The sequence below is a fragment of the Anopheles nili genome, chromosome 2, assembly GCF_943737925.1.
Source record: "Anopheles nili chromosome 2, idAnoNiliSN_F5_01, whole genome shotgun sequence".
In the NCBI taxonomy this organism is placed as follows: Eukaryota; Metazoa; Arthropoda; class Insecta; order Diptera; family Culicidae; genus Anopheles; species Anopheles nili.
The window spans coordinates 45,660,922-45,675,380 of record NC_071291.1 but is presented as its reverse complement, the minus strand read 5'-3'; the positions used below and the strand labels follow the sequence as shown (position 1 = coordinate 45,675,380).

General features: G+C 47.1%; 1 protein-coding gene across 1 annotated transcript in view; it reads left to right on the top strand.

Annotated features, from left to right (window-relative positions):
• Nucleotides 1-947: 947 nt before the first annotated feature.
• Nucleotides 948-14,459, top strand: part of LOC128724089 (protein amalgam) — a 64,295-nt gene continuing 50,783 nt past the window's right edge. Inside the window, exons 1-2 of the mRNA XM_053817856.1 lie at nt 948-990; nt 9,487-9,615. Coding sequence (XP_053673831.1) covers nt 948-990; nt 9,487-9,615 — 172 coding nt within the window. The remainder of the gene's footprint in view (nt 991-9,486; nt 9,616-14,459) is intronic.

Sequence of the window (14,459 nt, the reverse complement as noted above, 5' to 3'; positions counted from 1 at the left end):
AACTTTTTCAATCAACAAGCCACATTTGCAATCGTCCGTTCATCCGAAAATAAGCCCCCTTTTTGCGAACCCTTCCGGCAGCGTGGCTCAGTGCACGCTTGTACAAATCTGAAAATGATACACGCTCGGCTCATTTGCCACCCCTAGGAGTAGTCCCATGGAGGAAATCGGCATTAGCGGTGGTTGGGCTTCATCCCCAAAATGACGGTCGGGCTTAGCAACCGCGCCCTTTCGTGGCTTAGAGTTAATCCACCCACGAGCACCAGCAAACTAGCAGTGCGCGATTGTCAACGTTCTGATATTAGCACGGTACAATGTTCTGGTGTGCAGCCGGACTGTGATTCAGCATTTCCCGGGAGAACAGAACCGAATACCATAGCAGCAGCACCACCACCACCACGTACGAAGGATCATCCATCATCGTGAGGTTCGGGTTTTAAATCAACCGTTTGTAAAAGATGCCTCCTTGACTGGGGATAAAACGCGTCCTACCAAGCCGTACCCGCTAAGAATACAGTGTGTGTATGTGGGTGAGAAGCCTCATCGCGACCCTAAAGCTCAGGTGTGCGTGCGTGTGTGTGTGTGTGTGTGTGGGTGTGATACAATGGCCAAGTGCCAACACCACCCGTCCAGGTAGCGTCGCACTGACTTCAGAAGACTTAATTTTATTTTAATTTGCACCGCCCGCCCCCAAAAAGCTCCCGGCTTTCGTTGCCAGTTTGCCGACGGCTTCTTTCGGGGCTGGCTTTCATGGCCGAGGTGGCCTTTTGCCGCGAGCCGGACGCATTAGCTGGAGGTCGCTGGCGCAATTTGGAGGTCGACCTTTGGTTTTTTTTTTGTCTCCCTCGCTAATGAAATTATTATTATCTTTGGGGCGGCCGGGAAGCGTGTCGCTAATGCCACCGGGTGCGAGTGAGCCCTCCCGAGAAGAAACGGTGAGCCCGATAATGGCTCCAAAGGGGCGGAAGCGTTGGAAGCTGAAAAGCCAAGGTAATGACGCCCGTTTCGCTGGTGTGCGCGGCCGGTTCTTCGGATGGTAACGGAAGTTTTCGCTCTAAACCGCCACTCGTTGCTACCTTGGGAACGTGTAACAAATTGATCCCTTTTCCGGCCACCATTTACCATTTGTGACCGCAAGGGTGGTTCAGCAGGAACCGTTCGCTGAAAAAAAAAAAGGTGAAACTGGAGCCCATTATGCAATGCGGGATTGTGTTTACTGGAATCGTGGAAATGGAAAATTATTACAGCCAAAATATACACCCTTACCTTAGCAAACTAAATGAGCATGATTGAAATAGATACGTCCAATTTCTACTGCTACTCTGTACGATGCCAAGTCCAATAAACGATGCTACTGTTGCTGGCGCGTCGGGACAAAGTGATAATTTTGTGGGTTCACTCCTTCCTCGCTCCAAAAAAAGAAAAGGACCAAATTAAAATGCCCCATTTGATTGAGCGTATCCATGGTCGGGTTGGAAAGTTTTTCGATGTGTGCGAATGCGTGACTGCGGAAAAGTTTCCACTCTCCGTCGTCGTGAAACATCACAACCGTAGAAGGGCGCTGCCGGTTAAAGTTTGAGGCGACAGATAACTTTTCTCCCGTCCGTTTGCCATCGGTGCAAAACCTGCATGGTGAATGCGCGACGATGCGTCAATAGCGGTCGGTCAGCTGGTCGGTCGGTTCTTTTTTTGGCTGATTTTTAAGGTTTATTAGGGCTATCCCGTTAGCTCTTCGTTTTTTTTGTTCTTTCTTTCGTTATGTACCCGTATGAAGAAAGTTGTTTAACTTGCACGAAGGACTAAGGACGACGAAACGAAACCCTGGATGGATCTTTTACATCACTTCCGCTCGCTGCGGGAAATATTAAAAGAAGTCACCCACCCAGCTGGCCCATGGATACGAATGGTAAAGTTATTCCAACTCCCAATTGGCGTCAAACAGTCGACAAACCAGTGTCTGCCACCCAGCGCAGCGGGGAAAAAAAAACAACCCACCCACCTAAAATCCTTCGCTTTTCGAACGCGGCGACGTGAACATCGAGAGTTCAATACAAATTGACACGGATGTAGGATCCTTCCGGTGGACTCGTGGACGGGTGGGATGCCCAACTACAGGCTGGCAGGTGGCGTAATCTAAAGCACACCCACGTGACACAAACGAATCGTACACCAGTGAATGTAAACTGGAAACTCAAATAGAAATTTTTGCCTCTCTGTTACTTTCTTCTGGCCACGGGCTGCAAGCGGCCGTCAGACCGCCTAGTCCATCTTGGAGAGAGAGGGAGAGTTGGATGAAAAAAAGTACAATAATAAAACAGGAACTCTGCAGCGTCCGTCCGTTCGTTCCGTCCGTTCTGTCCGGGCGCAAAGTTTACAACATTTTCTACACTTCGTTTTTGCTGCCGGTGGAAGTTTTTCAAGGATGCTCCTCGGTGGCCAGCCCTACCGTTCGAGTGTCGGTCAGTTTCCCCAAGACCCGAGACCGGTGTAGGAAGGGGTCAGTAAATAAAAGTTTGCAAAACTTTCCTGCAACGATGGCGCTGGTTTGTGGGCCTCGAGAACGTGTGGGTGGGCGAGAGAGAGAGAGAGTGAGAGAGCAAACAAGAGCAAAAATAAACGGCAAAAAAAGCTTTACAGCTGGTCACTCGGGCAAAATGTTTGTTCTCCGAAGTTGCCCAAGATGGGTGATGAGGCTGAGGCACCCTCCGTACCGTAAATGTTGCCTTCAACTCGATTCCGATCGCCTTTCGAGCCATCCCTGAGCTCTAACAATGGGGTTGCGTGGGTTGTATCAGTGTAACTATGTGGTGCAAAATGAAAGTTATGTCACCTCATGGGGGCGATTGAACGATTGCGAGTCATCACTTTGTATCGCTCATTAAGGCAATGAAATTGTTTCGCCCCTAAGCTGGGGAGGAAAGAAAGGATGATTCCTCTACAGCAAGCATGATGGACGATAAAGGCATAGCTTTTCGTGCTACAAGTGATGGAAAGTGACCCTTCTCTGCTCGAAAGATCGCTCACATACCGTAGGTTGGCATTATCTGCAAGTATTTTGAACTTATTATTCTTGAGCTACTTTTCGATAACCTTCTTTTTCATCTTATTATATCAATCATGTTGAATACATTTTTTTAATATAACTTTATCGTATTTTCCCTAAGAATATAATGACTGATTCTAAAATGTTCAATACTCATTTTTCAAAAATCGGCTTTTAACTCAATTTTAGGTTCATGGTTTAAGGAAAATAATTGTATAAGGAAATTGTTAGATATAAAGAACCTGGCCAACTTAACTACCTGGTATTAATTAAAGTTGTATTCGCAAATATTGCCATCAAAATCCTCTTCTTTTTTTGTGGACTCTTCTTTTCCACCGTGTGCATTGTTGTTCAATCCTGGATGAATAGTGATTCTCGTGTATACGATTTTGAAAGCCAAACATCAGCTAAAAACGATGCATATTATAGGTGAAAATACATGGTAAACGATATTTTTGGTTGGCGCATTTATTGTTTGATTGGCAAAATAGTGTAGCAAAATACATCGAGCTTCATTTAGATGGTGGTCGGTGGAATCTGAATGCAGAAATAACGTAAAATAAATAAATAAATCATACAACACCCTTTTCACCAGTCCTGTAGAACATGCTGTTTCTCTCACCCACTCACATTTGCACATATTGCACCTCACTGGGATGGTTAACAGGAACACAGCGACAGGAACATTACATCCTGTCATGCGCTTCCTCGAGAGTCCAGTGAACCCGCACAAAGCAAGAGGCAAGTGTAATTCAGACCGCTCGAGATGATGACGTTCGTATGACCCCTCGTAGGGATCGGAAGGCGCTGGTCGGAAAAACGATCCCATTCATGATTGATACACTTGCAAATGAGAAATTCAATTTCAATTTTTCATCACCGACAACGCTGTGCTCGCTCGCACGTTGTCTGCCGTGGCCCTTTTTCGGCATCGTACGAATCCCTGCACCGGCTGTCGTTGTCATCGTGACCAGAGCTCTGGCGCACGTCGATCAGGCCACGAGTGCTGTTTCGAAAGCAATCGAACAGGCACCGGAACGGATCGTCACCGTTGTCATCGTCGTCGTCGTCGTCGTCGTCGTCGTATGCTGCCCATCGAAGACATCGGTTCAACGCCGGAAAAGTATCATCAATCCGGCCCAACTGCATTTGCCTCGTTTTGCCGACGAATCCCAGCAATGTAACGGTGCCCGGGGTCTGATGTGACGAATCCTTTCCTGGGCTAGCGTCCTTTCGATCCTAGCGAGCGCATCGACGCGTTCCGAATGCACTGTTGCCGCATGTCGCTCCCGTTGTGCTGGTTCCATTCACATACACACCACCAGAACGACGAAGAAAAAAAAAACAGAAACGAATCCTTAAACAGGATGCATTCATGTCGTTCATGTGTCACGCGACGTCCACACGGAGGCGTCCTACTCGTTCTGTTGGTTTAAGCTGTAAGCAAAAATCGTGCACCCGTCCGTGACCGAGAAGGTTGAAATGAATAAACCCCGTTTTGCGCGGTGATTGACGTACGGTTGAGCCGCATCGGGGATGTTAGTTGGCCCGCACTACATCAAAGCAGGCGTGTTCGTCGATTTCGATCAAAATCGACCACCGGCATCGTACCAGTCGACATTCGCTATTACTGCACTCGAGCAGGGGTTTGTGCGACAAACCCGGTCGAGGCGTTTTTCTCTGTGCTAATCTGCAGATTACTCACAATACAATGGACGAGATGAAAATTATCGCTTCAAAAGGCTCCTAATCTAATTCGGCTGAAGCACGAATACGCATTGCCGCCAACCATTTTGTGCGTTTTGCATTGTGCTTTGCAACTTTGTGGAGTTTTACTATGGCTCGTATGTTGAACCATTTCCACAACCACAGTGCTCACCTAAGGCTAAGCCCCAACTAGCGTCTTTGATGACGTCGCAACTCATTCAGCTTGTTGTGGTTTTAGTAAAGCCGGAAATGTCTTGCACCAAAACGCCGTCTCGAAATCTCGATTGTGGTAATGAAGCCATCAAACAGCGGGCAAGCAAGGCGACGCATTGCATCCTCGAACAACGTGCTATTTGCCATTTAGTGCACTACACCAGCACGTACCAGTACGTACGCGATGCAAAATACAACGTTTCACTCACACTTGCGTTTCGTGATAAATCATCATTGCGAACGAATGAACGAACGGTCGATAACGGTTAAGCACCACTGATCGTGCCCCACCGGGTTGGTAGCCGGAAAATTGCTCCCCACCGTGACAGCGATTCGTTTTCCTATAAATTTTAATTATCTACAACATGTTATTAAAATAATCACGAACCACCGGCTGGAAGCGTGGAAAAACGTGCGTATCCTAGCTTCCGTTACCAGCCCCGATGGGTGGATTGGAGGGGCCCAATTGGTTGGGTTGGGTGACAAGTGGCAAGTGACGCGCTTTTCCTTTTGACGCTTTCCACCTGTCGTTTAGCGCCTGTTTTATGAGCCATTTTGCCAATCAACTGGGGTCAGCTAACTGTTGAGTGTGGGCCGCGAACGGTACATGACTGCATGTACTACAACAGGTTCCGGGACACGCTGTCACGAACACACGCGGCCTGACATCGATCGATCGGTCGTGGTTGACACTTCGATGAATGAGCTCGTGGAGGAGGTTTCACGCAACCGTAGACACCAGACCAGAGAACGATGGAAAGATGTGTGTATTAGGTCGGTGTTTCGAAGCACCCTTTTGTGTCAACGTTCATCCAACGAGAAGCAGCAGAAAACAACACGAATGTAGCGAAGTAACATAATTTTTCTCACGATAAGGGTTTTGAAAAACACGAAACACTGTCACAGACGTTCGGATTTTCGGTTCTTATCCAATCACAAAAGCTTTACAGCATGTGGCGGATTTACAAAAACCTCTCTTTTGCTGCATTGCGATCATGATGAAAAGCGTGCTTCTCGCGTCCTTTCATCACCGATTCTTTTCATCATCACTTTCACATCTAATTTGCTTTCACTCGCCGCGGGAGTACCCGATTTCCCAGTCTTTTTTTCCTCTCCAAAATGCATCACTCCCTACGGTCCCCAATCGCGGGGTTTGCAGTTCCATTCACTCATTTGAAGAATCCATTCCGAGTGCTTCCCCGCAACGAATGGCAGCGCAAATTAAGCACCAACGGTAAGGACTCACATTGGGGCGCCTGTGGCCAGAGTTCGCCAAACATTTTCTTCGCCATTACGCAATCTGCAACTTTCCCACGGTTGCCTTCCCCAGGACGCCAGTGCGCCAGTTTCACTCGCTGCGAAAGACAATCAGAAAATCTCATTAAGCCACTTCTTCCCAACGGTAAACCATATTATCGAAACATTACATGGTGATTAAACTTTCCAGTCTCCCAGTGCCACCCACCCCCGCTTGTGGACCCGCTATCCCCCCTCCCATACTCCGCGAGCAGCACTTCATCATCATCGCTCTCGACCGTCCTAATGGCCATGGCCGTGGTACAGCCAGCAGCCATCTTTCGCCCAAAGGACCGGTTCGCTTAAGGCGCTCGCGAAACCGGGCATTCATCTGCATCGGAGACGAAGCCCTTCGCCCTGGTTGTTAGCGGCGGCAGCTGGCCTTCCCAGCTGCACTGTGCGCCGTGGTAGCACCTCGGTGGCCTCAGCAAAGAGGGAAAGAAAATCGTAAGCGCTAAAATAAACTTTTCGTTCGCTTTCCCACGCCCGGGCGCGCTGGCATTCGCTCTGAACAAATAGCGCACGTAAAGCGAAACGGCAAAAATATCATAAACCCCTCCCGAAATGTCGTATGCAGAGCTATTTTATTCTGCAAACCAACGCGCGCCCTCGGTTTCCGATGCTCCGTGCTGAAATGCAGGAATGTGCGCGTCGCCTTTATTTGAATTGTGATTATGTGCTTTCCGTGAAGCGGGACTCGGGGATTCATTTTTCATCCCCATCACCCAGGGCAGGGGCCCCGTTTGGTTTGGGGAATGCGTGAACAGGACCGGCTGAACGTGCGAAAGAAATGAAACGGTTAAAGAAAAAAATGTATATGGCGCCGAAGTATGCGCGCTGTTTCATACTCCAAAGCGTCCAGAACCAAACCGAAGCTTTCGCGAACCGAGCTTCATTAATACGAATCGGTGGTAACACAGCTCAGCCGCAGTGGAGAAATGAAGAAATATGCGCCGCGCGTATAAACTAGCATTACGGGTCGTTATTGTTAGGGGGTGGGCAAGCCTAACTGAATAGGCCAAAAATGGTTTTATGAAGGCGCTAACCACTTTTGCTGGCTCGAAGAGGATCGATTTAAGAGCAACAACAACGGAGGAACGTTTTCCAAATTTATACAAAAAAAAGTAAGCGCCGTGCGTTCGATAAACGATGCCCTTTTTAATGGGATGCACGCGCAAACCTTAGCGCAACAAGGGCAACAAGCAAGTAGAAGGAGCTGTTTATTACCGTCGCGTTTCGCTGTAAAACGCGTGGAATTAAATTATGGCTTGGTGCGTTATCCGTGTGCTTGTTGCCGTTAGCGCAGCGTTAAGATTCAAACACCTTTAGGCGAGTTCTTTCGAGCGTGCGTTCGACGTCATTGTGCGCGAGAGGGATTTTTTTTCTTTGCTACATCTCGAATTCAAATGCAGCTGATGCGACTAAATGCCAGGACACAGGCTGTGTAAGAAAACGAGCTTGTGTTAAAAAACGCGAACGAAAGTTAGCATTCCGCCTACGGCGCGTCCGCTTCCGGTTGAAGTGATCACAATTTCACGCGCGGCATTGTCGGTTGGCCGGTGTCCGCTGGTGAACAATTACGATTGCAATGAGGAACAAGGAGAGTGAGAGAGAAAAACCCTAAAGTAAAAAGTGGACCGAGAAAAAAACCCGTAGCGGAAACTCCAGGCAAACTGAGCCGCATTTTATGGGCCTTGTGACACGGCTCTCATGGCGGCACAATGCCAAAGACGGAAGTGGTACCATCCGTCTGGTACAAGCGGAAGTGAAAAGCAGCGACTTTAAGAGAGAGAGAGAGAGAGAGAGAGAGAGGGAGAGAAAAAAAAGCGCAATATTAATTACGGACATAAAGTGCAAAAGTGAGCATATTGTGGCGAGAAAACAGTTCTCAAACAGGTGTTCGAAGAAGCACGCCAACCTCGGACGAAGCAAAACTGTAACTGTACACGGGGAATAATTATCGTGATATTCAACGGAATGAGCGCGCGAATGCACACGCTGTAAATGTAATTTAAATTATGCAAATAATGAACGCCGAAGAATATTTCTGAGACTTTCTCTGCCGGGTAATTAATTGGCACAAAAAAATGTCTGTGTGGGTGTGAGCTTTCTTTTTTTTTCGCCATTTTTGAATTCAACCCTGCGTAAACTTGCTGGAATGTTTTTTCCACATCTATGCACTGTGATTTTCATGTGATGCTTTCGCAAATGCCAACCACAAAAGGGAGATTGTCCGGCCCGGAGATAAACTTCAAGTTCGCCACCACGCAATGACGCAAACCAATTCCGATTGCGTCCTGAAACGGCACCGAAAGCACTACTAATCGAGGCTGATCGATCTAAGCCGTGGCAGGCAATCCAGTCCACTAAATCGATCACGCGGAAGCAATCCACCGCGTTAATGAATGTGTCAAATGTAATCGCTACGGGGTTGATTTTATTGCTGCGAATTCGCTCTGACAAGTGCGTAATTCGATTAGTGCGATCGATGCCTGCGAGGGCCCCGTTTCTTTTTGTTTCTGCCCGTCTGGTCGGCTTTCATCAGGTGAAGGCTTTCCGACATCATTTTCTTTCGCTTTCTCTCGCTTTCTCTCGCTTTCTCTTTTACGGCTTTTCGTTCGGCACGTGACACGTTACCATTTCGCTCACGTACCGTGTTCGCTGGCAAACTTTTATCCAGTGTGTGTTTTGTCCTTCGCCTGGTCGAATTCGTTGGTCGATCATCGGTAATTGATTTCATTTTCGACTATCGAACGCGCTCCCGGCGTGCTGGGGATGTCGATGGCTGCTGGCGTGGTCAATTTTGTGGCAGGTCACGATTCCACGTCGTCTCGCCAAATCTGGCCCAGACCAGCGATGTGAAATTAACCGTCGTTAAAGAAGTACGTGGGCTTCGGGCACGGTTCCGGTCGGTATGATTTAATTACCTGCGAGGCATAACGCTAGGTCATGGTTCGATGGGCCACCGCACGGAACGGCCTGGTGCTGGACAGCAATTAATTATTAATTTCGCTCTTGCGAAAATAATGTTGTGAAGGAACGAGGAGTGCATACTTAAAACATGGTGGTCTGTTGTTTTTCGATCAAATCAGCGCATAACGAAGAGTTTTCTGACGTTGAGGGTCCTTATTTGTGTCCTTATTTGAAAATGTTAACTATGCACTCAAAGTATTCGATAGTCCTTATTAAAATGTGTTTTTTTTTGTATTACTTTTTCTCACTCACAGGCAGTAGTAGCAGTAAGACTAGCTCGTCGCCAAACAACGGACTGGTTCCACGGTTCATCTCACGAGGACACACCTACCGAGCGGTCGTAGGCGACACGCTGGTGCTTCCGTGTGAAGTGGAAAATTTGGGTAAGTAATGGCCAAATTTAGAAACAAGCAAATCAAATCACTCCTCTGGATTTGCATCTGAAAGGATCTGCAATCGATTTAACTATGTAATTGATATGGTACATTGCAACTTTCATCAAACATTGGTTTTTATATCTTCGTGTGCTCGGTTTCGGAGAAATAGCCATGGTATTCAAACCTTTTGGGCGATGAAAAACGAGCACCAGTACTGACAGGAGAAAAGTGAGAACAATGCTACTCCAAAAAGGCATGAAAGCACGTTCAACTCCAAAGTAATATCAGCGCTCTCTTCTGAATGGATGCAAACCAACAAAAAGAAAACTGATTCCTGCGGTCATTTGAACATGGAAGTCTGGTATTATCTCGGTATTAATTAGCGGTCACCATTTGCAATACCGTGCTGTTTTCAATCATTTGCATAGCGTTTCTTCTCCCATGGCGCATACATTTCAATCCACAATTTGCTGCCGTGTCTCTTTTTCAATTCGTTCTTTCTCAACTCTGCAATGCTGTACAAACAAGTAAAGTCGGTTAGCTTTTTGATGTGGCCTGATTGCAGCAAATGAAAGGATATCATATACATCTGTTTAATGTATATTTTTGGGCTTTTTTGTGCCAATTACTTCCCTCAACATGTTTTATCAACTACAAAATTGGACACATATGCTGTGGGTTGGAACGAGAGGTACGATTTCTACAAAGAGCGAGAGAGAGAGAGGGTGATATTTGTCAAATGTCCCATTCTCGCCAAAGAACCGGTGTTGTTGTTGTTGAATAAATTACCACCCCATTGTCAACGGGTTATTACAACTGTCGTTTGATGTTGCTGGGTAGGTAGGGACGTAATTTTCAGCCCATTTTAATCAGGCAACCCATCAACAGGGATCACCTTTCGGAAGTGAGGTCACAAATGCCGTACCGGTGCCAACCGCCGCCAGTGTTCGAGGAAATCCTCTTCTTAGGGCGAGAGTTTTTGTTCGCTCGAAATCACGATAAATTACCAGAAGGCTACGATTAATTGCAGGCAATGTACCAAACCAGGCTCCATTCGACAGCCAGAGACAGTGGGTGGATCGTACAAGCTAGCACGGCTAAGCCAGCATCAATTAGGACGGTTCTTGTAGAGCTTTGATTTGATTAATGAAACGTGCTGAATTATTCGTTAAATGTCCTGTTTATTTTTGGCGCAAGGGTGACGCTTTTCACTGTAAGGACAGTGACATTTGGGAATAAAAGTGACGAGCAAGAAGTCCTTGTGATTGTATTAGGAAAACTCAAACAAAAAAAGACTGGCGTATTATATGTACCTTGTTTTGATTGCGCTTTTTTGCGTTCAATTTGAAAAAGGAACCAGTATACTAGCGAACTAATAACATGAGTGTGAATGGAACCAGAAGATTTATCAAACATTTTTCCCCGACTGTAGAAGCAGAATTGCGTGGTAAAGAGAGGAATATATTATTCTGCTTTTGTACCAACAAAAAAAAACTATATAAATCACGGGAAACGTATCCTTCTTCAGCACATTCGAATGACAGATTTGTCAAGTTTTCGGCTTTTTTTTGTGTGCTTTTGAATAAATTAGCTGCCAAAATGTTATCGCAACGGCGGCAAAAAGTGAAACTCCTTGCGCCCATTTCTCACTGCTGAAAGACGCCCAAAGAAAGGGCCCGCAAAATGTCTTTCTGATTAATTCCTAGCAAACAATTGAACAATGGTGATGATTGGCCTTCGATATAGCTTGTTTTTTTTTCTCGCTTGCTCTCACGCCTAAACCAAGCGACCCTAGCGAAACCGCAGCACCCACCGAAGGCCATTCAAACATGTCATGTCGGTTTATCCTCGTGGCTGGCTCGTCATAAATATCGATGGGGTCGCCTGGTGGCTCACGATGGTTCGGTTCCAACGTACGAAAAAACACTTACACACACACACACACACACACGCAGCAAAGGCAAACGTCGTCAGGAGACTAACGGACAAACCGCCTTAAATACGACACGGTCCGTAACCTCTGCTGCGTTCCCATCGGCGTTGGGCTAATCTGTTTACATTCGATTTTGATTTATCCCTAATGTCATCCAGACCCGTCCCGGTTGTCCCTAATGCGGTCGGCACCGATTGTGCGCCCACGCACAAAGAAACCCACCTCCGGGAATGTCACGCGTAAGGAAAGGCAACACACCATGAGCCGTGGTAGCCATGTAGCGATATTTATGCGCTGCGTATGATGAATGGTTCAACGAAAAAACAACACACATAACAGCAGGCAGGTCCTTGTTTTCGGAGGACATTTTTCGGTAGTCAAGCTAGTCGTCCTTTTTTTTGTGTGTGTGTGTGTGCGTGTCGTCTGACGGCCCGGAAGTGGGCAGTATGCTTTCGAGCTTTGCCGTGATTCGGGATTTAACAAATCGTGTGCCATCATATGCTCATCATTCATCACTTCTGAATGCGATCGCTTTATCTGCCGACACTCCGGGCACGGTGGTTGCTGATATGGATGCGTTTTTTTTTTATTTCTCCGCACACTTCCCGCTGTTGGTGTTCTTGCGAAAGTAGCAGCATATTCAACCTGAGCTTTTGGTGGTGGGTTGCAATCCCAAAAGGGTTCGCGGTCCTTCAAACGCTTTTTAACTTAGTCCGACCAGGATGTCCGCCAGGTGTGCGATGAAACAGAATCCCCTTTTGTCACTGAAGAGCGGGTGCCAGGTGTAATTGCATTCGTGCCGCGTGGTCAGGAGAAAGAGCAACGAAACACAAAGGAAGGGTTTGGTTTGCTGCGCTCACGCCAATAATTATCCGCCTCGTGCGCTTCTGCTGTAGTGTTTCTTTGTCCTCGGCAGCCAGTTCAGGGCAGCTAAGTAGTTGCTTCAACGTACGCCAACCCGCGCGAGCAAGTGAACGGGAATGGTTGGCCCACTTTCATCACGATTGCAGCAGTAATCAAATACGTACGAGAGCCACCATAATTAGTGGCAAGCGTAATGATTAATTATCCTCTTGCCGGCGGGCTTCGCTGGGGCGCTATTGTGCTGTTGAGTGGAGCAAGAAAGAAGCAAAGAACAAAAAAAAAGCGAGCGCTCCCGGGTGGGAGGCAAATAATGCACACTTTCCAGATTGCAATTAAACCACTGTCAACCCAGCTGGACAACTCCAACAGGACACACCCGACACACACACAAAAACGCCTTGGTCATCACCAGCGATTGGCGTTTGAGCTGGCTGGAGATCGGACCTCACCTCGGAAAAGGGCCAGACAAAAATTGTAATGCAATGAAACACCATGCATAATCAATGGTTTCAATGCTTTCCGCTGGAAACGATCGCTTTTTTTTATCTCCCTGCTGATGGAATGCTGGGTGATGGCTCAATTGATTATCTTTTTTTTTGTGTGTGTATCTGTGTGCGCCGTATCCACGCCGCGGCCATTTGGTTGTTTGTCGCGATGAAAATTGTATCCCTTGCGTTTCTCGGCTCGTTCAGACAATGCAATTCCACCCCCGCGAAAGCGACTGCATACACACAATACACGCCCCACGTTTGTTTTTTTTTTGTTTTTGCCGTTTGGTTTGGTTCCACCACCACCACCGGGGAGTTTTGCACTGTCTTTTATTCCATAGCCACCGTCCAGCTGGGCCAACTGGCAGCAGTCCATACATCAAAGCCCTGCACACACGACTAAATTCCGCACCATTAATTCGTTTTACTGCGATTTGGCTGGGGTTTTCTTTCGATTCATTTGCATCCCGTAAAGCGGCACGGTTTGGGTGGTGGAAATTCCACCAAAGCATAACAAAGAACGCTGGGCAAAGGGCCACGAAGGACCTGACCTGGCTGGCTGGCTGGCTGGCTGGCTGGCTGGTGATGATCGCGAGGAGGAACGTTCGTGCGCGTTGCATCGCGTAGTAGGGTGTTTTTTTTTCTCTCTCTCTCTCTCTCTTTTTTTTCCATGTCCGTCCGCAGACGTGAATTTGTTCGTGATACAGAGTTTTCCTTTGCTATGGCTTTATTTAATGCGATTTTTTTTTTCGACATGCCAGCTAACCCTCTGGAAGAGTGTGGCTTTCTCGTTGGGGTTGATGGTTGTGTGTGTGTGTGTTTTTTTTTACTTTAGTCCTTGCGTTCGCCACTTTCAGCGACTCGGTGGGGCGTTTAATAAAGAACAAAAAAAAAACCAAACACACCCACAGAGGGGAAACCGTGCAGCATTTCCAGATTTTTGTGAACTGAAAAACGCAAATTCGGTTTCGTTTAGCAGCGCTTTGGAACAGTTTAACAAATTTCGTTAGCTGAAACTCAGTAGTTTTTTCGCGGTGCATTTAAGCCGCCCGATTTTTGTATCGCTACCAGTTCGTGCAGATTTTTGTACGTGAGCACTTTACGCGAACATGAAAGAGATCCGTGGCGCGAGAGTTAGGATTTTCGAGATTCATTGAAGGGTACGAAATGGTGCCGAATAATTCTTTTTTTTTTTTGTGTGAGTGTACCTCATTCACTCACGTTTACTGCAATTATTATTTGTATCGTACACCGTTTTGGTTGGCTCGGTTTGGTGCGAATATTATTTTTGCATTAAAGCAAAAGCGGGTGCATGCACAAATGGCACTATTGTACTGGTTTTTTTCGTTACAAAATCCCTTCACAATAGATGGTCGCTATCCATTTGGAGCGCACTTTGGAACGATGGTGGTGGACTCCATTGTGCGCTTGGGGCAAGCCGTATTCATTGGGCCAATTTCACCCGTGATCTCCTGACACTTGAGGTCAAACGAACCGGAAGCGAATAGTGCTCAGGCAACCGACACCGACGGCGCGGTGTGAATCTAATCGATGCCCTCGATCTT